The 23,738-nt window shown below is 44.7% G+C and overlaps 1 protein-coding gene across 3 annotated transcripts; it reads left to right on the top strand.

The window, feature by feature from the left end:
* The first annotated feature begins 208 nt into the window (after positions 1 to 208).
* NUCKS1 (nuclear casein kinase and cyclin dependent kinase substrate 1) lies at positions 209 to 23,008 on the top strand. Of its 3 annotated transcripts, XR_009489452.1 has the most exons (9): positions 209 to 357; positions 12,764 to 12,813; positions 15,577 to 15,682; positions 17,154 to 17,209; positions 17,500 to 17,652; positions 17,857 to 18,009; positions 18,804 to 18,953; positions 19,561 to 21,301; positions 21,360 to 23,008. XR_009489452.1 is itself a non-coding variant. In XM_059868043.1 (8 exons), the coding sequence occupies exons 1-8, from the start codon at positions 341 to 343 to the stop codon at positions 19,758 to 19,760; spliced, it is 882 nt and encodes a 293-aa protein (XP_059724026.1). In that variant the 5' UTR covers positions 209 to 340; the 3' UTR covers positions 19,761 to 23,008. The 3 variants fall into 3 exon arrangements, 2 of the variants coding, with proteins under 2 accessions (XP_059724026.1, XP_059724025.1); XM_059868043.1 differs by having other exon boundaries at positions 18,807 to 18,953; positions 19,561 to 23,008; XM_059868042.1 differs by having other exon boundaries at positions 19,561 to 23,008.
* The last annotated feature ends 730 nt before the right edge of the window (positions 23,009 to 23,738 follow it).

The following is a 23,738-nucleotide window of genomic DNA, read 5'->3' as shown; positions in this document are numbered from 1 at the left end:
CGGCCGGCGGGGTCGGCGGCACCGCCCCCCCGCTCGCATCCTCTCGGCGGGGCGAGCGCGACCATTTTGCGGGGGGGAGCGGCGGGAGCGGGACCGGCGCCGACACCGGGACCGCCGGCGGGATCGGGGAGCGACACCGGGATCGGCGCCGGGGCCGGCATCGGGGAGCGGCACCGGGGGCGGCGGCGGCGCCTGACGGGGGAGCGGCAGCTCCGCAGGCGCGGCCTGAGGCGCTGGGCCCAGCGCTCCCGCTCGCTCCGGGCGGCCTCAGCGGCCCCGGCGGCCTCAGCGTCCCCGTTAGCTCCGCGCCCGGCCCCGCGCGGCCCGAAGCGCCGGGAGGATGTCGCGGCCCGTCAGGTGAGTGCCCGCGGCAGCGCTCCCGCCGGGCCGGCCCCGCGCAGGGCAGGCCTCGCTCGGGGCAGGCCGTGCGGGTTTCTCCTCTATTTCCCCTTGTTTCCCCCCGCTAACTTGGCACGGCCACCGCCATCACCGCCGCATTTCGCACCGCGCCGCTCGCCCTCGCCCGGGGGCCTCGCCGGGCCGGCCCCGCGGCCGCTGTCCCACATTTTGTAACGGGGGAAAAGCGAATTTTTTTTCGCCGCCGCCGCCGTGACCCACTTGGCGCGGGGCGGGCGCCGCTCTGGCCGCGATCCGCGGCCCCCTCCGGGCGGCGGGGCCGGGCCGAGCACGCTGCCGGGGGAGGGGACGCGGTGCCATCCGGCGAGGGTCCGGGGCACGGGGGCTGTGCATGGGGAACCACGCGTAGGGGAGGAGCCGCCTGGAGCCGCCCCCTCGCTGCGAGCGCCGCTGCCACACGCCCTGCTCCGCCCGGCCGGCCGGCCGCGGGCTGCGCGCTCCCCGCTCGCCTTCCCGCCGCCGCTTTCCGCCTTTTCTCTTCATTTCCCAGCCTTCGGCAGCCGGGCTCTGCTGGGTGAGGTGGGGCTGGGGCTGGTGGCCGGGGTTGAGCGGGGTTGGTGGGCTCGGTGCGGTGGGATGGAGCGTGGTGGATTGGGGGATGTGCGGGACGGGGAGGGGGTGCCCCAGGGAAGGGCTGGGGCTGTGTCAGGGGAGGTGTTTGGGGAATATTTCTAATCTCGGAGGGGAGAAATATTCCCTCTGTATATTCTCTTAGTATTTGGGATACTTCTTCTCTCCAAGGGTGCTGGGCACTGCCCAGGGAGTGGGCAGAGCTGCAGGAGAGTTTGGGCAGCGCTGGGTGGGCTGGGATGGAGCGAGGTGGGTTTGGGGATGTGTCCAAAGGGAGGGGGTGCAGAGCTGTGTCAGGGTGGGTGTTTGGGGAAATATTTGGGATATTTCTTCCCTCAGAGGGTGCTGGCACTGCCCAGGCTGCCCAGGGAGTGGGCACAGCCGCAGAGCTCCAGGAGAGTTTGGGCAGCGCTGGGTGGGCTGGGATGGAGCGAGGTGGGTTTGGGGATGTGTCCAAAGGGAAGGGGTGCCCCAGGGAAGGGCTAGAGCTCTGTCAGGGTGGATATTTGGGATATTTCTTCCCTCAAAGGGTGCTGGGCACTGCCCAGGCTGCCCAGGGAATGGGCACAGCTGCAGAGCTCCAGGAGAGTTTGGACATTGCTGGGTGGGCTGGGATGGAGCGAGGTGGGTTTGGGGATGTGTCCAAGGGGAGGGGGTGCAGAGCTGTGTCAGGGTGGGTGTTTGGGGAAATATTTGGGATATTTCTTCCCTCAGAGGGTGCTGGCACTGCCCAGGGAATGGGCACAGCCGCAGAGCTCCAGGAGAGTTTGGGCAGCGCTGGGTGGGCTGGGATGGAGCGAGGTGGGTTTGGGGATGTGTCCAAAGGGAAGGGGTGCCCCAGGGAAGGGCTAGAGCTCTGTCAGGGTGGATATTTGGGATATTTCTTCCCTCAAAGGGTGCTGGGCACTGCCCAGGCTGCCCAGGGAATGGGCACAGCTGCAGAGGTCCAGGAGAGTTTGGACATTGCTGGGTGGGCTGGGATGGAGCAAGGTGGGTTTGGGGATGTGTCCAAAGGGAGGGGGTGCAGAGCTGTGTCAGGGTGGGTGTTTGGGGAAATATTTGGGATATTTCTTCCCTCAGAGGGTGCTGGGCACTGCCCAGGGAATGGGCACAGCCGCAGAGCTGCAGGAGAGTTTGGTCATTGCTGCCAGGGATGCCCAGGGTGGGATTTTGGGGTGTCTGTGCAGAGCCAGGAGTGGCACTGGATGATCCCTGTGGGTCCATTCCAGCTCAGGATGTTCTGGGATTCCCTTGTGTCTCAAAGCTTTACCCAGGAGGTGGCAAAAGAGTGAGCTGGTGATTGAAGTTGGCTTTATAGGAAGGTGTGAGGTTTCCCACGGTGTTCTTCTCATGCTTTGGAATTTCTTCATTCTCAAGTGACTGGCTGGAGTTTTATTCCCAGCTGGAGTTTTATTCCCAGCTGGAGTTTTATTCCCAGCTGGAGTTTTATTCCCAGCGAGCCTGGGCTGGTGATGTTGGATGTTTTGGCTAATTTAACAAAAAAATACAAATTATTGTGACAGTGATGCATCTGTACATTTAAAGGTGACAGCATTTGTGTTGAAGCAATGTCTCTCATAATGCAGAATTTAAAACAGCAATGGAAGCCAGGATTTTGCAAAGTAGGGGAGTGGCTCAGGGGTGGGTGAGCTGCCCAAATTAGTGCTGATGGCACTCTGCTGCCTGAGGGGACACTTCAGTGCTGGAGATTTCCTCCAGGTAAGAAAAGGCTGCTGTCTTTACAAGCAGAGCCTCTGAGCTTGCTGGAATTCAGTATTTTTGCCAGAGTTTCAAAAAAGTAATTAAAATAAAACACCTCTGTCCAGTCCTGGAATGTTGTGAGAGGTCTGCCTGCTCTCAGGCTCTGCTCTGCAGGAAAACGAAACACCAAAGTCCAGCAGGAGCACAAACCCTCCTGGCAGGGGCAGGACCCCTGGATTTAATCACCCTTCCAGGGGAAAAAAGGTAAATATTCAGTGCCTGCTGCATTATTCTGCTCTGCTAGCTCCAAAACCCTGCCTGTAGATTTCAGTCCATTCCTAAATTGATGCTGGAATGAAGTTTTTTTCTGCCTCTCTTTGCTGGTTTTTGGGCAAATGGAAGCCTGGTGAAAAGTTTTTCATCAGAGTGAGATGTAGTGGTGGGGGAGTTTTCCTCTGGTGAGTGTTGTTGGAATTAATTGGTGTTTTCTGCTGGTGTGTGGTGGAATTTGTGTGCACCTAAAGCAGTGAGCTTCATCCAATCCATCCTATATCCCAAGTTTTTGCTCCACTTGTTGAGAAAACCGACCTGAGGCTGAGTCTGGCTCTTGATGTCAGGTATTTCAAATTAAATAGGAATAAAGTCCTGGCTGTTACAGGCTTGATGGGGCTGGCCCTGAGAGCCAGGTGCTTCCTGCACAATTCCACTGCTCCTGGGTGGGCAGTGATGGAGTCCTCGGTGCTCTTAAAAAAAGGCAAGGAGTAAAAACTAAAGAAAGCTGAAATGACTGAATTTCTGCATCTCTGGTGTCACTCTGCAGAGAGAGCTGGGGCTGCTTAAAGGGATAAAATTAAATTAAATACTTGGAGCCACTATTTTTTTAATATATACAGCATCAATTAATGTGTTTAAAATCAGAATTTTGACTTCTGGTGCAGCTTTCTGCTGTTTCTCACTGGTCACTTTTGCTTGCTGGTTTTCTCCTGCTGGCTTTGCAGTTTGAGGTGCTGTGGGCAGGGGTGGAAATCCCAGGGGTTTTTTGATCATTCATTTTAACCTTAAAGCCAGTTATGAATTTATCTCAGTGCTTCAGGGCTTTACCACCTTCATTTTTCTGGATTTGAATCCTTCCACTGTTGGCACTGCAGGGTGAAATTTTACATGCAGGAAGAAAAAAAAAAAATCTCTATTAAATGTAACTTGTTGTCAGTGGGTGATGTGAAATAAATAATTGTGAGTGTGGAAAAGTTTCTGTGGGATTGCAGGCAAGCAGCAGTTCCTTGGGGATTGGCACATAGGAAAATGGAGTGATGGCCCAGATGGAGGAGTGAAAAGCTGATCTTTGAAGGTGGAGGCACAAAAAAATTCAGAATACCAGGGAGGGGGGCTGAGCTGGCTCTCGGGGTTTGGTTCCCTCCTGCTCTGCATCATTTCTGTAGTAAAATCCCAATTCTAGCTAAAATCAAATAGAGAATGAGCACAGAAGTGCTTTAGTGATTGCTGCAGAAATGATTTCATTGTTCTGTGGAGTTCAGGGTGGTGTGGAGCCCTGAGAACCTCTCAGAACCTGGCGTGGGGAGTCAGCCAGACCCAAAGCTGAGCTCTGTGAGTCCACTTTGAACCCAGAGTGACCCTGATGTCACCAGGTGCCCTGTGCCACCTCCTGGTGGTGGCTTTAAACCCAACCCAAATCCAGCCCTGCACATTTGCTTTGCAGCTCTGAAAATCCCTGCAGGGAACACTCCTGCCTGGAATCTGTGTTTCTGTGCATCAAAAAGGCCCCAAAAATGCTTTTAGTGGCAATGTTTGGTGTTGATTTTGGTCTCACCTTCACCTGAGAGTGAAACCTGACTGAGGCAGCCCTGAGGGTCAGGAGGGGCTGGGGCTTTGCTCACAAATGCTGAGGAGTTTTGGTTACTTTGGGTAAATCGAGGCTGTGCTGGAAATAAAACCCCAAAAACCTCAATAACCATTTCATCTCCTTGCCTTTGCTCTGCTGGATTGAGGCTGGGTGCTTTTATCTGACCTGAACTGGATTTTTGGAGGCTCCTTTTAGCATTGCTCTGCAGGATTATTTGTTGGGGGATTTTTTAAAATGTGGGGCTTAAAGCCTGTACAAATATCTGGGAATCTGTGCATTCCCTTAAAAAACCCCAAACTTTTCTCTCTGATTGTGGGGCTGTGCTGATGTTGGTTTAAAAACTGAGATTTAGGGACTGAACTGAAGATGAGGATGACTTTTTTTTCTCAGTTTTACAGGAATTTAGTGACCCTGGACATGTTGATATTGCATTTCACCTGTGCACTATTCTCTTAGAAAAACCCAAAACTTTTTTCTCTGATTGTGGGGCTGTGCTGCTGTTGGTTTAAAAACTGAGGGTGTAGGGACTAAACTGAAGATGAGAAATGAGGATGACAATTTTTTCTCAGTTTTACAGGAATTTAGTGACCTTTAGACATGTTGGTGTTGCATTTCACCTGTGCATTATGCTCTTAAAGAAACCCAAACTTTTAATTTGATTTTAGGCCTGTGCTGCTGTTGGTTTAAAAGCTGAGGGTTTAGGGGCTGAACTGAAGATGAGGATGACAATTTTTTTCTCAGTTTTGTGGGCATTTAGTGACCCTTTGAGATGTTGATGTTGCATTTCACCTGTGCATTATTCTCTTTTAAAAATCCCAAAACTTTTCTGTCTGGTTGTGGGGCTGTGCTGGTGTTGATTTAAAAGCTGAGGGTTTAGGGACTAAAGTGAAGATGTTGAGATCCTTTCTCAGTTTTATAGGAATTTAGTGACCCTTTGAGATGTTGGTGTTGCATTTCACCTGTGCATTATGCTCTTAAAGAAAACCCCAAACTTTTAATTTGATTTTAGGCCTGTGCTGATGCTGATTTAAAAGCTGAGAGTTTAGGGACTAAACTGCAAATTATTAGGATGACAATTTTTTCTCAGTTTTACAGGAATTTAGTGACCCTTTGAGATGTTGGTGTTGCATTTCACCTGTGCATTATTCTCTTTTAAAAATCCCAAAACTTTTCTCTCTGATTGTGGGGCTGTGCTGGTGCTGATTTAAATCCAAAACTGAGAGTTTAGGGACTAAAGTGAAGATGTTGAGATCCTTTCTCAGTTTTATAGGAATTTAGTGACCCCTGGACATGTTGATGTTGCATTTCACCTGTGCATTATGCTCTTAAAGAAAACCCCAAACTTTTAATTTGATTTTAGGCCTGTGCTGATGCTGATTTAAAAACTGAGGGTTTAAGAACTAAACTGAAGATGTTGAGATCCTTTCTCAGTTTTACAGGCATTTAGTGACCCTTTGAGATGTTGGTGTTGCATTTCATCTGTGCATTCCCTTAAAGAAAACCTTATAAACCTAATAAATTTAAATTTATATTTTAAACCCCTCTGAACAATGCCCATCCCCTTCATATTTGTATGACTGTGGGGCTGTGCTGATGTTGATTTAAAAACTGAGGGTTTAGGGACTAAACTGAAGATGAGGAGTGAGGATGACATTTTTTTCTCAGTTTTGTTGGCATTTAGTGACCCTTTGAGATGTTGATGTTGCATTTCACCTGTGCACTATTCTCTTAGAAAAACCCCAAACTTTTCTCTCTGGTTGTGGGGCTGTGCTGGTGCTGATTTAAATCCAAAACTGAGAGTTTAGGGACTAAAGTGAAGATGTTGAGATCCTTTCTCAGTTTTATAGGAATTTAGTGCCCCCTGGACATGTTGATGTTGCATTTCACCTGTGCATTATGCTCTTAAAGAAAACCCCAAACTTTTAATTTGATTTTAGGCCTGTGCTGATGTTGGTTTAAAAGCTGAGAGTTTAAGGACTAAACTGCAAATTATTAGGATGACAATTTTTTCTCAGTTTTACAGGAATTTAGTGACCCTTTGAGATGTTGGTGTTGCATTTCACCTGTGCATTATTCTCTTAAAAAAACCCCAAACTTTTCTGTCTGGTTGTGGGGCTGTGCTGGTGCTGATTTAAATCAAAAGCTGAGGGTTTAGGGACTAAAGTGAAGATGTTGAGATCCTTTCTCAGTTTTACAGGCATTTAGTGACCCTTTGAGATGTTGGTGTTGCATTTCATCTGTGCATTCCCTTAAAGAAAACCTTATAAACCTAATAAATTTAAATTTATATTTTAAACCCCTCTGAACAATGCCCATCCCCTTCATATTTATATGACTGTGGGCCTGTGCTGATGTTGATTTAAAAACTGAGAGTTTAGGGACTAAACTGCAAATTACTAGGATGACAATTTTTTTCTCAGTTTTGTGGGCATTTAATGACTCTTGAACATGTTGATGTTGCATTTCACCTGTGCATTTTTCTCTTAAAGAAAACCCAAACTTTTAATTTGATTTTAGGCCTGTGCTGGTGCTGATTTAAAAGCTGAGGGTTTAGGGACTAAACTGAAGATGAGGAATGAGGATGACAATTTTTTTCTCAGTTTTATGGGCATTTAATGACCCTTTGAGATGTTGATGTTGCATTTCACCTGTGCATTATTCTCTTTTAAAAATCCCAAAACTTTTCTCTCTGATTGTGGGGCTGTGCTGCTGTTGGTTTAAAAACTGAGAGTTTAAGGACTAAAGTGAAGATGTTGAGATCCTTTCTCAGTTTTACAGGCATTTAGTGACCCTTTGAGATGTTGATGTTGCATTTCATCTGTGCATTCCCTTAAAGAAAACCTTATAAACCTAATAAATTTAAATTTATATTTTAAACTCCTCTGAACAATGCCCATCCCCTTCATATTTGTATGACTCTGGGGCTGTGCTGATGCTGGTTTAAAAGCTGAGGGTTTAGGGACTAAACTGAAGATGAGGAGTGAGGATGACAATTTTTTCTCAGTTTTGTTGGCATTTAGTGACCCTTTGAGATGTTGATGTTGCATTTCACCTGTGCATTATTCTCTTTTAAAAATCCCAAAACTTTTCTCTCTGATTGTGGGGCTGTGCTGGTGCTGATTTAAATCAAAAGCTGAGGGTTTAGGGACTAAAGTGAAGATGTTGAGATCCTTTCTCAGTTTTATAGGAATTTAGTGACCCTTTGAGATGTTGGTGTTGCATTTCACCTGTGCATTATGCTCTTAAAGAAAACCCCAAACTTTTAATTTGATTTTAGGCCTGTGCTGATGCTGATTTAAAAGCTGAGAGTTTAGGGACTAAACTGAAGATGAGGATGACAATTTTTTTCTCAGTTTTATAGGAATTTAGTGACCCTTTGAGATGTTGATGTTGCATTTCACCTGTGCATTATGCTCTTAAAAAAACCCCAAACTTTTCTGTCTGGTTGTGGGGCTGTGCTGGTGCTGATTTAAATCAAAAGCTGAGGGTTTAGGGACTCAACTGAAGATGAGGATGACAATTTTTTCTCAGTTTTGTGGTCATTTAGTGCCCCCTGGACATGTTGATGTTGCTTTTCATAACTCCAAAACTGCCCTTTGGCAGGCATCAAGTGCAGCTTGCAGGAATTTCTCTGCATTTCTGGGCTGTAGGTAAATGACTGGGAATTATTTCACTGAGTGCTTCCCTCCCAAATCATGATGGGTTCTTGATAATCCCAAAAATATTACACTGACAGCTGTTACCAAAAACTTCTCTGAACTTTTTACCTGCCCTTTTGTGTTAATGTGGAGCAGCAAGGAAGTTACCTTCACATTTAAATTTATATTTTAAACCACCCTGAGCAATGCCCATCCCCTTCAAATTTAAATTTTAAAACCACCCTGAGCAATGCCCATCCCCTTTAAATTTAAATTTTAAACCACCTTGTGCAATGCCCATCCCCTTTAAAGTTAAATTTATATTTTAAACCACCTTGAGCAATGCCCATCCCCTTTAAATTTATATTTTAAACCACCTTGAGCAATGCCCATCCCCTTTAAATTTAAATTTTAAACCACCTTGTGCAATGCCCATCCCCTTTAAAGTTAAATTTATATTTTAAACCACCTTGTGCAATGCCCATGCCCTTCAAATTTATATTTTAAACCCCACTGATCAATGCCCTCCCCTTCAAATTTATATTTTAAACCACCTTGAGCAATGCCCATCCCCTTCAAATTTATATTTATATTTCAAACCACCCTAACAATGCCATCCCCTTTAAATTTAAATTTGTATTTTAAACCACCTTGAGCAATGCCCATCCTCTTCAAATTTAAATTTTAAACCACCCTGAGCAATGCCCATCCCCTTCAAATTTATATTTATATTTTAAAGCACACTGAACACTGCCTATCCCTTTCAAATTTATATTTTAAACTGCACTGATCAATGCCCATCCCCTTCAAATTTAAATTTTAAACCACCTTGACCAATGCCCATCCCCTTCAAATTTAAATTGATATTTTAAACCACTCTAACAATGCCCATCCCCTTTAAATTTATATTTCAAACCCCACTGATCAATGCTCATCCCCTTCAAATTTCACTTTATATTTCAAACCCCACTGAGCACTCCCATCAGATTTCTTTCACCCTGTTTATGCTTTCACAGGAAAAACCTTGATACATAAAATCAGATTATTAAATAACTCAGTTGTTCTTCTGATGGTTATCAGGATAAAATCCATCCTTGCACTTGGTTTCTTTTTTTCACTTTTCCTTTCTTCTGAAACAAAGCAAAAGTGAAAGTGTATTTCTTGTAAATACAAATATCACTTTCTGCTGGCCACGTGAGGAAAAGTGAGCAGGATTTTTTTAAGGGATTTGGTTTCATTTTTTGGTTTTTAATTTAAGAGGTTTGGGTTGAAATAAAACCAATTTTGCTCCTTTATCCTTCTGTGAGCCACGAGTTAGAGATGCTTGTACAGGAGAGCAGCTCATTCCTTTCATTTGCCTTTTTGATATTTTTGGCATTTATTTTGAGGGATTTGGTTTCATCTTTTGGTTTTTAATTTCTTCAAGAGGTTTGGGTTGAAATAAAACCAATTTTGCTCCTTCAGCCTTCTGCGAGCCACGAGTTAGAAATGCTCAGGAGGACAAACTTGATTTACCTGTACAAATTTTTTCTTCCTTTCACTGGTTTTTTTTTGGTATTTTTGGGGTGTTTTTTCAGGGATTTGATTTCATTTTTTGGTTTTTAATTTAAGAAGTTTGGGTTGAAATAAAACCAATTTTGCTCCTTCATCCTTCTGTGAGCCACGAGTTAGAGATGCTCAGGAGGACAAACTTGATTTACCTGTACAAATCTTCCTTTCATTTGCCTTTTTGGTGTTTTTGGGGTGTTTTTTGAGGGATTTGGTTTCATTTTTTGGTTTTTAATTTAAGAAGTTTGGGTTGAAATAAAACCAATTTTGCTCCTTCATCCTTCTGTGAGCCACGAGTTAGAGATGCTCAAGGAGGGCAAACTTGATTTTAGATGGACAAGCCCTGCTGGCTTTGAACTGGCTGGGTTTATCAGCCATTAATTAATGATCATGAATTAATTGACAATGAATGGAGCTCAGTGTGGATTGTGCTGAGAGCAGGAGGAGGAGGAGGAGGAGGAAGGATCCTTGTGCTGGGTGGAGTTTCCAGCTGAAGAGCTGAGCTCAGGTGGGGATTGCTGCACAATCCCATTTTGGGCCAAAATCCCAGGAAAAAAGGACTCTGGGAATCTTTGCAGCCCCCCAGCCCCTGTCAGGCCTTCCAGCAGTGCTGGGAGTCTCAATTAGCAGCTGAAATTTAATTGGGTTATTGTGTGCCTTGGGTGCTGTTCTGTGGGGCAGTTATCGTGTCAGTAAATAAGCTGGGGTTTGATACTTTATCAATAAATGAGTTTGGGGTTTGATACTTTATCAATAAATCAGCTGGGGTTTGATACTGTATCAATAAATCAGCTGGGGTTTGATACTTTATCAATAAATGAGTTGGGGTTTGATACTTTGTCAATAAATCAGCTGGGATTTGATACTTTGTCAATAAAACAGCTGGGATTTGATAGTCTATCAATAAATGAGTTGGGGTTTGATACTTTGTCAATAAATTAGTTTGGGATTTGATACTTTATCAATAAATCAGCTGGGATTTGATACTTTGTCAATAAAGGAGTTGGGGTTTGATAGTTTGTCAATAAATGAGTTTGGGATTTGATACTTTATCAATAAATCAGCTGGGGTTTGATATTTTATCAATAAAGAGAGTTAGGATTTGATACTCTATCAATAAATGAGCTGGGATTTGATACTTTATTGATAAAAAGAGTTGGGATTTTTATCCCTTGTCAGTTAAACAGCTGGGATTTGATATCTTGTCAGTAAAAAGAGTTGGGACTTGATATTTATCAATATAGAGTTGGGATTTGATACTTTATCAATAAAAAAGCTGGGATTTGATACTTTATCAATAAATGAGTTGGGATTTGATACTTTGTCAATAAATGAGTTGGGATTTGATACTTTATCAATAAAAAGTTGGGATTTGATAACTTGCCAGTAAAAAGAATTGGGATTTTTATACCTTGTCAGTAAAACAGTTGGGATTTGATAGTTTATCAATAAAATAGCTGGGATTTTTATCCTTTGCCAGTAAAAGAGTTGGGATTTGATAGTTTATCAATAAAAAGAGTTGGGATTTGATATTTATTTTATCAATAAAACAGTTGGGATTGGATAGCCTGTCAATAAAGGAGTTGGGATTTGATACTTAATCAATAAAAAGAGTTGGGATTTTTATTCCTTGTCAATAAAACAGCTGGGATTTGATACTCTGTGAATAAAGCAGCTGGGGTGTGATATTTATCAATAAAGGAACTGGGTTTGGTATTTATCAATAAAGCAGCTGGGTGTGATATTTATCAATAAAGGAACTGAGTTTGATATTTATCAATAGAGCAGCTGGGGTTTGGTATTTATCAATAAAGCAGCTGGGTGTGATATTTATCAATAAAGGAACTGGGTGTGATATTTATCAATAAAGCAGCTGGGTGTGATATTTATCAATGAAGCAGCTGGGTGTGATATTTATCAATGAAGCAGCTGGGTGTGATATTTATCAATAAAGCAGCTGGGTGTGATATTTATCAATAAAGGAACTGGGTGTGATATTTATCAGTAAAGCAGCTGGGTGTGATATTTATCAATAAAGGAACTGGGTGTGATATTTATCAATAGAGCAGCTGGGTGTGATATTTATCAATAGAGCAGCTGGGTTTGATATTTATCAATAAAGCAGCTGGGTGTGATATTTATCAATAGAGCAGCTGGGTGTGATATTTATCAATAAAGCAGCTGGCTGTGATGGACAAGGTGCTGATGAAATAACAACAGTTCCATTTTGGAGGCCTCAGTAAGTCCAAGGAGCAGATTTGGTTTTGTTGGTTCCAGGTCAGTGTGAATCACTCAGGGAGCTCCTGGGAAGTTCAGATGCTCTAAACCCAGGGATCCTGTGGGGAAATAAAAACTGGAGGAGAAGGTGTGACAGCAGAAATCCCAAACAGCAGAAGTTTGGTTTGTAAGCTTTGTGTATTTATCACAAAGAACATTCACACTCTGAGGCTGCAGTCCAGGTTTTTATAAAATCTCCTCAGGAAAATGCTCCTGAGGCTTTGATGTGCTTTGGGCTCCCTGCTGGCTGCAGAGCAGGGGCTGAATTATCAGAGTTTCCTTGGGATGGTTTGGGCTCCAAATGCACCCTGGAATCAAGGATGGGACATTTCTTGTTCCTTTTACAGTGTTCTGAGTTATCAGAGTTTCCTTGGGGTGGTTTGGGCTCCAATTGCAGCCCTGGAATCAAGGATGGGACATTTCTTGTATTTCTTGTTCCTTTTAGAGGGGCTGAGTTATCAGAGTGTATTTGGGGTGGTTTGGGCTCCAAATGCAGCCCTGGAATCAAGGATGGGACATTTCTTGTTCCTTTTAGAGGGGCTGAGTTATCAGAGTTTATTTGGGGTGGTTTGGGCTCCAAATGCACCCTGCAATCAAGGATGGGACATTTCTTGTTCCCTTTAGAGTGTTCTGAGTTATCAGAGTGTATTTGGGGTGGTTTGGGCTCCAATTGCAGCCCTGGAATCAAGGATGGGACATTTCTTTAGTAGCCCTGAAGGGATGAATTCCTAATTTCTTCTGTTTTTAACAGGAACAGGAAGGTGGTGGATTACTCCCAGTTTCAGGAATCAGATGATGCTGGTAAATGAATTTTTTTTTCCTTAATTTCCTTCTCATTATTAATTGTTCTGCTTCTAATCACATCCTCAACTCCAGCTCCAAGGAGTTTCTGTTCTTCACAGCCTGAACTGTTAATAACTATTTAAAAATCGAATCATTCTCAAATGTTTTGTGTTCCACAAACAATGGTGATAGAAATCTTATTATTTCCTGCTGCTGTTGTTGCAGTGCCTGGAGGCTTTGGCAGCAGGGCCTTCCTTGCTCTGTGCTCTGTTCTGGGGCAGAGGCTCCTTGGTGCCACTTCTTCCCACAGAAAAAGATGGTTTTCATTTATTTCATGGCTCCAGTTGAGCCCACATTATCAGGCATTTGGGGGGATTGTAGCTAAATAAAAAATAATGTCATTTGTGTGAATTGACAAAATAGTGCTGGATCACATCTGGAGAAAATGGAATCTCTGAGTAAAGTTCTGGATCCCATTTGGAAAATAATATAATGTGTGTGAATTAATAAAATAGTGCTGGATCACATCTGGAGAAAATGGAATCTCTGAAATAAAGTTCTTTATCACATTTGTAAAATCATACAATCTGTGTGAATTAACATTTCTGGATCCCATTTCTAAAAAAAAATATAATGTTTGTGAATTAATAAAATAGTGCTGGATCACATCTGGAGAAAATGGAATCTCTTGAGTTAAAATTCTGGATCCCCTTTGTGAAATAATCTGTGTGAATTGACAAAATAGTGCTGGATCACATTTGGAAAAAATGGAATCTCTGTGAATTTCTGGATCCCATTTGTGAAATAATGCAATCTGTGCGAATTAACATTGCTGGATCCCATTTCTAATAAGAATATAATCTGTATAAATTACCAAAATAGTGCTGGTTCACATTTGGAAAAAATTGAATTTCTGTGAATTTCTGGATCCCATTTGTGAAATCATACATTCTGTGTGAATTAACATTTCTGGATCCCATTTCTAATAAGAATATAATCTGTATAAATTACCAAAATAGTGCTGGATCACATTTGGAAAAAAATGAATCTCTGAGTTAAAATTCTAGATCCCATTTGTGAAATAATCTGTGTGAATTAACATTGCTGGATCCCATTTCTGAAATCATGCAATCTGTGTGAATTACCAAAATAGTGCTGGATCACATTTGGGAAAAGTGTAATCTCTGAGTTAAAATTCTGGATCCCATCTCTAAAATAATACAGTCTGTGTGAATTAACATTGCTGGATCCCATTTGTAAAAAAAAATTAGAATGTGTGTGAATTGACAAAATATTCCTGGATCACATTTGGTAAAAATGTAATCTGTGGATTTCTGGATCCCATCTGTAAAATAATACAATCTGTGTGAATTAATAAACTAGTGCTACATCACATCTGGAAAAAATTGAATCTCTGAGTTAAAGTTCTGGATCCCATTTGTGAAATAATTGTGTGAATTGACAAAACAGTGCTGGATCACATTTGGAAAAAATGGAATCTCTGTGAATTTCTGGATCCCATTTGTGAAATCATACATTCTGTGTGAATTAACATTTCTGGATCCCATTTCTAATAAGAATATAATCTGTATAAATTACCAAAATAGTGCTGGTTCACATTTGGAAAAAAATGAATCTCTGAGTTAAAATTCTAGATCCCATTTGTGAAATAATCTGTGTGAATTAACATTGCTGGATCCCATTTCTGAAATCATACAATCTGTGTGAATTACCAAAATAGTGCTGGATCACATTTGGGAAAAGTGTAATCTCTGAGTTAAAATTCTAGATCCCATTTGTGAAATAATCTGTGTGAATTAACATTGCTGGATCCCATTTCTGAAATCATACAGTCTGTGTGAATTACCAAAATAGTGCTGGATCACATTTGGAAAAAAATGAATCTCTGAGTTAAAATTCTAGATCCCATTTGTGAAATAATCTGTGTGAATTAACATTGCTGGATCCCATTTGTAAAAAAAAAATAGAATGTGTGTGAATTGACAAAATATTGCTGGATCACATTTGGTAAAAATCTAATCTCTGTGAATTTCTGGATCCCATTTCTAAAATAATACAATCTGTGTGAATTACCAAAATAATGCTGGATCACATCTGGGAAAAGTGTAATCTCTGAGTTAAAGTTCTGGATCCCATCTCTAAAGAGAAATCTCTTCTGTGTGAATGAACAGAAAATTTCAGGAATGTTTTGAGTTCTTGGATGATAAACTCAATGCTGAGGTTGCACTGGTAATTAAAATGAGACAAAAATGCAAAACTCTTAATTGCAGTGGTTTGATTGATGAGATGAGGTGTGGGAGGAGTTGTGCTGTCAGCTCCTGTTCCATGGTGTGGATGGTGTGTGCTGCTGGAGTCCTGCAGAATCACAGGTGGATGGGAATTCTTATAAAATAACTAAATGCAAAATGAGTCCTGTGGGGGTAATTCTTATAAAATAACTAAATGCAAAATGAGTCCTGTGGGGGTAATTCTTATAAAATAACTAAATGCAAAATGAGTCCTGTGTGCTCTGGTGAGCTTTGTGTGGGAGCCCTGACTGCACAGGGCATTGCCATGGTGCTGTGGCAGCAGCACAGCTCAAATCTGTGATTCCCACCAGGACTTTGCTTCCACCTGAGTTTATTTTTCCTTTCTGATGTTTTTCCTTTGAGATGTTTTTCCTTTTGGTGTGCATGAAGTGCTCAGTTGGAGCTGGAGCTGAGCAGTTTGCTGGGCATGACTGACCCAAACTCATCTTGTGCTGTCTGTCTGTCTGTCCAGATGATGATTATGGAAGAGATTCAGGTCCCCCATCCAAGAAAATCCGCTCATCTCCCCGAGAGGCCAAAAACAAGAGGAGATCTGGGAAGAATTCTCAGGAGGACAGGTAAAAAAAAACCACAGAACATTTCTTAGAGCTTGTCCTGGGTGTGGGAGCAGCATCTCCCAAGAGGAGTGGAATTCCTGTGAGATCTGGGGGCTCAGGGCTGAGACACTGAGGTGAGCAGAAATCACCTGGGACACTCCTGGCAGCAGTGCTCCATCACTGCAGCAGCTCCAGAGCAGGTTGGAAAAGGGATTTAGGCACCAGGGTTGGCAGGTGCTGCATCCTCAGGTGGGTCAGGGCAAGGGGCAGCTCCTGCAGCCTCTCAGGGCACCCCTGTGGTGCCAGGGGTGGGTGGCACTGAGGGCAGGGGACACCTGGAAGTTCTGGGCTCTCTGTTCCTCATTTTGGGTAATCCATAAATATTCGAGGTGCTCAGGAGGGCAACTTAAACTGGATTCTAGATGGATCAGCACTGCTCCAGAGCAGGTTGGGAAAGGGATTTAGGCACCAGGGTTGGCAGGTGCTGCTTCCTCAGGTGAGTCAGGGCAAGGGGCAGCTCCTGCAGCCTCTCAGGGCACCCCTGAGGTGCCAGGGATTGAGGGCAGGGGACACCTGGGGGTTCTGTGGCTCTTTGTTCCTCCTTTTGGGTAATCCCTAAGCACAGACCTTGCTTTGGGAGCTGAGCTGCTCCAGCAGCCTCAGGGCTGCCCTGCTGAAAAGGAGAATTCTGGAGAATTTCCATTTTGCAGCGCCCCAATGATTGCCATGAGACTTTTGAAATATTTTCTTTTGTTTTTATGACAGATTTCAGCTTCAGGGATGCTGGTTCTGAAGGTCCTTGAGGTTCTGCAGGCTGGTTCTTGTTCTATCACCCCGAGATGTCTTTTATTTTCCAAATGAATGAAATGATCCAATCATTTGAGAAAGCTTAGGTCACACTTGTCCCAGTTAAGAGCAAGATGCACAGAATGGAATTTAAACAATGACATAAAGACAACAGAACACTAGTCAGGTCAGAGTTGATGGAAAATGCTGCCTTGGGCTGCTCTCAGTGGGCAATGTTCCCAAAATGCAACACAATTAAAACTATTCTTTTCTGATAGTAGAATTTATAATAATATTAGTAGAAATATAGATAGTATAGATAAACATATATAGATAATAGAAATTATCTGACTTAAAATCTATTCAGGATAAACCTTTATTTCATTTCTAGACTGCAAATAAACCATCAGAATTGTGACTGACCTGGCAGCCATGTGGGTTGTGGCTTGGTTTGAGAGTGAAGTGCAGGTTCACCTCCATCTCATTATTTCTGGTTGGAGTTTGCTTTTCTGGGATTCCCAGTTTGAAATTTATCTTCCCAACCCTGCTAACTCCACAGACAGCTGAGTAATCCTGAGGTCTGTCCAGGAAAGGTGAAAATTCTCAGCCTGGACATCAGTTTGCTCTTTGGAAGTTGTTTTCCACACAGGGGTGACTGAAATCAAACTGACCCAAGCACTCAGACTTTGTCCTGCTGTCGTTGCAGTGAGGACTCAGAAGACAAAGATGTGAAGACCAAGAAAGATGATTCACACTCAGCAGGTAACTGACAGCATTGTCCTGATTGTGTATCTTTAAATCATGTCTGTTCACACCTGTGAGAGCTGCAGGAGTAGAGTTTGAGACAGAAATTCAATTATTCTGATTTATTTTAAGTCACGTGTTGCCTCTGCTGCTGTTCTTTTCCATCCTGGTTTGGGATAATGGTTTTGTGTGTGTGTGTAATGTGATGGTCCTGTAAAATTTGCCTCCAGAAGTGGATATGATCCCTTCCCTGCAGCTTTCATCCAGAATGATCCCAGAAACTTCACCTTGGTGCCTTTTCCTTGCAGATGAAGATTTTGGCAGCGAGGACGATGACGTAGGAGCCGACGACGGCAAAGCCGACAGCGACTACGAGAGCTCCCAAAAAAGCAAAAAAGGAAAGAAGGCTAAACCAGACAAGAATAAGAGAGCAGCCTCCAAATCCAGGAAAAGGCCTGCAGGTAAAAAATAAAAAAGGAAACAAAAGCAGTTATTTTGCCGAGGATCTTTGGGTGGGTGAGGAGGGTGTTGATGAGGTTGAATTGTCCCCACGGTCACTCAGAGAATGTTTTAACTCCCTCGTGAATGCTCTAAAAATATTTTGCTGCCTCGTGGCAGGAGCTCTGTGCTCTGTGCTCAGCACAATCTGGGGCCTTTCTCTGCAGAGGACAGCGAGGATGAGAAGGAAGATCACAAAAACGTCCGTCAGCAGCGGCAGGCGGCGTCCAAAGCAGCCTCCAAACAGAGGGAGATGCTCATGGATGATGTGGGGAGTGAGGAGGAGGAGCAGGAGGATGATGAGGCACAGTTCCAGGAGAGTGAGTACATGGGATTGGAAAAAGGGACAGCAGAGGAGACACAGCTTGATTTTTTTTTTTTGCTGGGCCACTGAGGATGGAAATTGTGCTCCTCATTTTCCCTGTGCAAGTTGGGTTTTCACAGCTGGAGTTTGTGCTCCAAGTTTGCAGCAAAGCTTTGTGTGTGTGTCCCACAAAATTTGTGGGACAAATCCCCCTTCACAAGGGATCTGTTGATCCCTTCCCTGCAGTTTTTATCCAGACTGAGATTTAAATCATCAAGTACTTAAATTACAGAAATGTGGCTGTGGCAACTTTGTGTGACTTGAAAGTTGGAACCTGTGATGAATTTGCAGCACTTGTTGTTCCTGCATGCTTGGTCCTGGTCAGTGGGAGACAAACCAGTGCTTCAAAACTGCTGTGGAGCTTCTGCAGCCCAAAGTTTTTAAGTAGGAAATCCTTAAATAACTGAAGAGTTCCCTCAGTGAATCTGTGAGACAAGAAATTTCATCTTGGTGCCTTTTCCTTGCAGATGAAGATTTTTTTTCCCCAGGGATGTGAGTGTGTGTTTTCCAGAGATCCATTTCTTTGTAAGCAGCCCTGAAAGATAATTGTCAACTTCTCAATGCTTTTTTTCTGCTTTTTGCTGTCTGTGTGGCATTGCTGATGCAAAAACCCACTCAGATTTTAAAATGGAAACCCACAAGGTCTCAGAGTCTGAGTCCCCAATTTCACTGGCACATCTCAGCTGAATCTTTTCCTTCCTTTTTGGTTTTTTTCCCCCCAAAAAAACTGAAATTTCCTTATGCTTCCAGCAGATTCAGGAAGTGATGAAGACTTCCTCATGGAAGATGATGATGACAGTGACTATGGCAGTTCAAAAAAGAAAAATAAGAAGGTCTCCAAGAAATCCAAGCCAGAGAGGAAAGAAAAGAAAATGCCCAAGCCCAGGCTAAAGGCTACAGGTGAGTCTGAGCAAGGGGAGTTGCTCAGTTTAAAACCCAGATTTGCTTTTTGCTGCAGAGGCTTGCTTGAAATCTTGGGGTCCCACAGAAGTGTTGGAAGGGCCAAAATGCCACGATTTAAAGCAGCAGTGTGGAGTGATGAGCTGGCTTTGGTTCCTCCTTCAGGGCTTGATTTGGTGTCCTGATGGTCAAAACTCATGAGAACCTTCCCTGCTGAGGGGCTGCATTCTGCCTTGGTGTCTCACAGCCAAATAATTGAAATCTGTGGCTTTGTTTGAGACTTTGTGCTGTTGTCAGGGTGGGGAAATGTGAACCAGAGGAAAACTGGATGAATTTCTGCAGGAAATTTCAGCTGCTAACAGCACTGTGTGCTGTGCTGTGACAAGAGCTGTGTCCATTTACGATGTCCCATCCAGCAATTAGCCAGGGCCTGCAATTAAACACCTTTGAAATCTCATTAGATTGCTCTTCCCTTCAGCTCTGCTCATTGGGAGTGCTAAAACCACCGTGGCTGTGGTCAGACTGCTGCTGGATGGCTTTGAAATCCCATTTCCTGGGAGGTTTTTTGCCTTTGCTGCTGAGTTTTACAAGGTTTTTTTTTTTCCAGTGACCCCCAGCCCAGTGAAAGGCAAAGGGAAGGCAGGTCGCCCCACAGCTTCCAAGGCAACAAAAGAGAAAACCCCATCCCCCAAAGAAGAGGATGAAGAGCCTGAAAGTCCCCCAGAAAAGAAAAAATCAGCCAGCCCTCCACCAGAAAAGTCAGGGGATGAGGGATCTGAAGATGAAGCACCCTCTGGTGAAGATTAAAATGGCAGTTGAGGAAAATCTTTGTTTAAAAAAAAAAAAGAGGAAAAAAAAAAAAAAAAAGAAAAAGGAAAAGAAAACAATACTTAGGGGTAGAACACGGTTTTGGCTGTGGCTTGACTCATGGGCTTTGAATGCTGTCTTTCCTTTCAGCTGGTGAATCCAGTGTCATTCTTTTTTAATAAGAGGAAACCCTTCCACAGGCAGAGTCGGAAGTCGATGTTCTCTGTTGGCCATTCCGTTCTCCCTCCCTGCCAAATCTGAAAAGCCATTTGAGACAAATTCCCAGAGCTTTCAATATTTGATTTGTTTTCAAGGGACACTGCAGTTGTGAAGCAATAAGGTTTGAGACTGATCTGTGGAAACCACACTTACCAATCCTTAAGTAGAATAGATTTTTTCCCAGTGCTGGTAAGAGCTGTTTAAAACTATTATTCTGTATTTGGAATATATGGAAAAAAAAAATAATGAAGCTCTGCTTTAACAGGCTTTGAGAGGAGTTCACTCTCAGCAGAAATGCAGTTGAGCTAATTCCAGTGGAGAGGATGGAGCACAGGGAGGAATCCTGTGTTTCTTGGATTCAGGCACGTTTTTCATGGAAAGCAATCAAGAAACTCGGAGATGCTCCAGTGTCTTTGGTTTAGAACAGACCCTCCAGTCAGGATGGGAGATCTTCTGTCACAAAACTCTTCTGCTGTAGGCAAATTGCAGCCCATTCCAGAGAAATTCAGCTATTCAACCTACACCCTTCTTTTATCCCTTCTGTAGAGGGGCAGAACAGGGAAGAGAAATTGCAAAATCATTTTTAAAACTGCTCTCCATTGGCTGTGGTGGAAAATGTTTTTATTCTACATTTTTCCAAGGAAGGAAAAAACCCAAACCAAACAAATGACCAGATAATGTAAAACAAAATTCTTCAGCTTTTGGGGTGTGGGATGTGCTGTGGGTGTGAGCAGAGGATTGCTGCAGTGCTCTGCTCCCTGGAGGTGCCCCGAGTCAGCCCTGGCTGTTCCCTTCCCTCTCTCCCTCCTGGTGCCCTCAGCAGAGCCCCAGGGGTGCCTGGCACGGGGGCACAGCGGGCACTGGGCAGCCCGGGGGGGTCTGGGGGGTCAGCTCCCCTTAGACCTGGGGGGTCTGTGGGGTCAGCTCCCCTTCTGCCTGTAGGATCAGCTCCTCATCCTGGGGGTCAGCTCCCCTTCTGCCTGTAGGATCAGCTCCTCATCCTGTGGGATCTATTGGATCAGCTCCTCACCCTTCCTGCAGGATCTGTGGGGTCTGCTCCCCTTAGACCTGTGGGATCAGCTCCTCCTCCTGTGGGGTCAGCTCCTCATCCTGTGGGGTCTGTGGGTCAGCTCCCCACCCTTCCTGTGGGGTCTGTGGGCTCTGCTCCCCTCTGGGGTCTGTAGGATCAGCTCCCCACCCTGTCTGTGGGATCTGTTTCCCTCCTGCCTGTAGGATCAGCTCTCCACCCCTCCTGTGGGATTTGTGGGATCTGCTCCCCTGTTTCCTGTAGGATCAGCTCCTCCCCTCTCCTGTAGGATCAGGTCCCCACCCTTCCTGTGGGATCTGCTCCCCTGTTGCCTCTGGGGTCTGTAGGATCAGCTCCCCACCTCTCCTGTGGGGTCAGCTCCTCTTCTGCCTGCAGGATCAGCTCCTCCCCCCTCCTGTGAGGTTTGAGGGATCTGTGGGATCATCAGCTCCTCACCCCTGTCTGTGGGATCAGTTTCCCTCCTGCCTGTGAGGTTTTCTCCTCACCCCTCCCTGTGGGATCTGCTCCCACCCTGCTTCTGGGATCTGTGGAGTCAGCTCCTCACCCTCGCTGTGGGCTCTGTGGGATCAGCTCCCCAATTCTGTGGGATTTGTGGGATCAGCTCCCCAGTTCTGTGGGATTTGTGGGCTCTGTAGGATGAGCTCCCCAGTTCCTGTGGGCTCTGTGGGATCAGCTCCCTGTTCCTGTGGGCTCTGTGGGATCAGCTCCCCAGTTCCTGTGGGCTCTGTGGGATCAGCTCCCCAGTTCTGTGGGATTTGTGGGCTCTGTAGGATGAGCTCCCCAGTTCCTGGGGGATTTGTGGGATCAGCTCCCCAGTTCCTGTGGGCTCTGTAGGATCAGCTCCCCAGTTCCTGTGGGATTTGTGGGATCAAATCCCCAGTTCTGTGGGATTTGTGGGCTCTGTGGGATTTGTGGGCTCTGTGGGATCAGCTCCCCCATTCCTGTGGGCTCTGTGGGATCAGCTCCCCTATTCCTGTGGGATCAGCTCCCCTTTCCTGTGGGCTCTGTGGGATCAGCTCCCCCGTTCCTGTGGGATTTGTGGGATCAGCTCCCCTTTCCTGTGGGATCAGCTCCCCGTTCCTGTGGGATTTGTGGGATCAGCTCCCCCATTCCTGTGGGCTCTGTGGGATCAAATCCCCAGTTCTGTGGGATTTGTGGGCTCTGTGGGATTTGTGGGATCAGCTCCCCTTTCCTGTGGGATTTGTGGGATCAAATCCCCAGTTCTGTGGGATTTGTGGGATCAAATCCCCAGTTCTGTGGGATTTGTGGGCTCTGTGGGATTTGTGGGCTCTGTGGGATCAGCTCCCCCTTTCCTGTGGGCCCTGGGCTCGGGGCTGCAGCAGCTGCAGGGCTCTTGGGAGCTGGGGCAGTCCCTGGCCCAGCAGGACCTCGTGCTGCCATTTCAATCTGCTTTTATCCAGGCACCCAGATCCTTCCCTTAAAGTTTTGACTCCCTGAAGCTCCTGAAGCTCCCCAAACCTTCCACCCCTCACACAGCTCCTGCCACGTTTGCTGGTGGAAACATTAAAAACTGGACCTGCCTTTTCTGGTTTGATTTTTTCCTCAAACCCTCTGTGCTTCTGTCTGTTGCTCCCCTCCTCTTCCAGCTGCCAAGCTTTGCATCCTTCTTGGGCTTTTTGCTTTTTATTTTTGTGTCCCCGAGCTGCCCGTGCTGTCAGCAGCCTCTGGGAGGTGGCACAAGGCAGCTCGTGGATGAGTTGGGATTTCTGGTGGCAGCAGCTTCTGAATCCTTTGGGGATTTTGGAGATTTCCTAGAGGTGAAGCTCTAAAAACGATCAGGAAGGACCCTGAGTCCAGCTCAGGTGGGGTGTGGAATATTCCAGCATTGTCCTGTGGGATTCCCTGGCTTTTATTGAGGCTGGCAAATTCCTTCACCTTCTAAAAATTGAACTCCTCTGACCTTGACTCTCCTGGAATTACTGTTGCAGTTACAATAAAGATGATGTTGTTTCATTGGAAATCTATTTTTATCTTTTTTACAATGGTATGATTTATTTTTATTTTTATTTTTTTTCTTCCAGAACAGCATCAGGCTGCAGGGAAATCTCAGTTTGAAAAAGGAAAATAATTCCCTCTCCCACAGCTCCTCCCACCTGCTGGATTGCTGGGAGAGCAGAAATTCCCTCCACTTTTTGGGTAATTCTGGGAAATCCTGGCCACTTTTGGAAAATAAAACCCATTCAGGGGCAGCAAACATTTGCACCAATAAATCTCTGGTTCCCAGAGCTGTTCCCCAAAATATTTCAAATATTTGGGGTTTCCTTTAAATTCAGGTGTGCAGGGGAGTTCAGGGGGTCTGGTTCTCACCTGATGCTCTCTGAACTTTATTTTGAGACTCTCAAATTTGGTTTTGCTTGCTTCATTTATTTTTTCTGAAAATCCTTTTGGTTTTATTTCAGTTCAGGTTTTGGGTTGTTTTCTCCTTTTTTTCACTGAACTGTTCTGCTTTCTCCCACTTCCTTTCTGCTGCCTGGGAGGCTCCCTGATGCTTTGTTCTGTCTCACAACCCCCAAAAATTCCCAGATTTTCAGGATTTTCCAACTTTTCCAAACCTGTTTTGGTACAAACTCTGAGCCCTGATGGTCTCTGGTAGGAATACACCAATTTCTCATTTTCACAGACAGGAGCAACGATCCAGGTGAACATTTCTATTATTCTGAATATTTTTATTTTAACATGCATCATTTTAC

The sequence above is a fragment of the Haemorhous mexicanus genome, chromosome 25, assembly GCF_027477595.1.
Source record: "Haemorhous mexicanus isolate bHaeMex1 chromosome 25, bHaeMex1.pri, whole genome shotgun sequence".
Lineage (NCBI taxonomy): Eukaryota > Metazoa > Chordata > Aves > Passeriformes > Fringillidae > Haemorhous > Haemorhous mexicanus.
The sequence above is the reverse complement of the archived record's forward strand: the minus strand, read 5'-3'. Positions and strand labels throughout refer to the sequence as shown.

What these genes read in the sequence shown, in the direction of transcription:
- NUCKS1 (XM_059868042.1), top strand. An exon ending in TGAGGCACAGTTCCAGGAGA is followed by an intron (nt 18,010 to 18,803) that starts GTGAGTACATGG and finishes TTATGCTTCCAG; the next exon opens with CAGATTCAGGAAGTGATGAA. An exon ending in GCCCAGGCTAAAGGCTACAG is followed by an intron (nt 18,954 to 19,560) that starts GTGAGTCTGAGC and finishes TTTTTTTTCCAG; the next exon opens with TGACCCCCAGCCCAGTGAAA.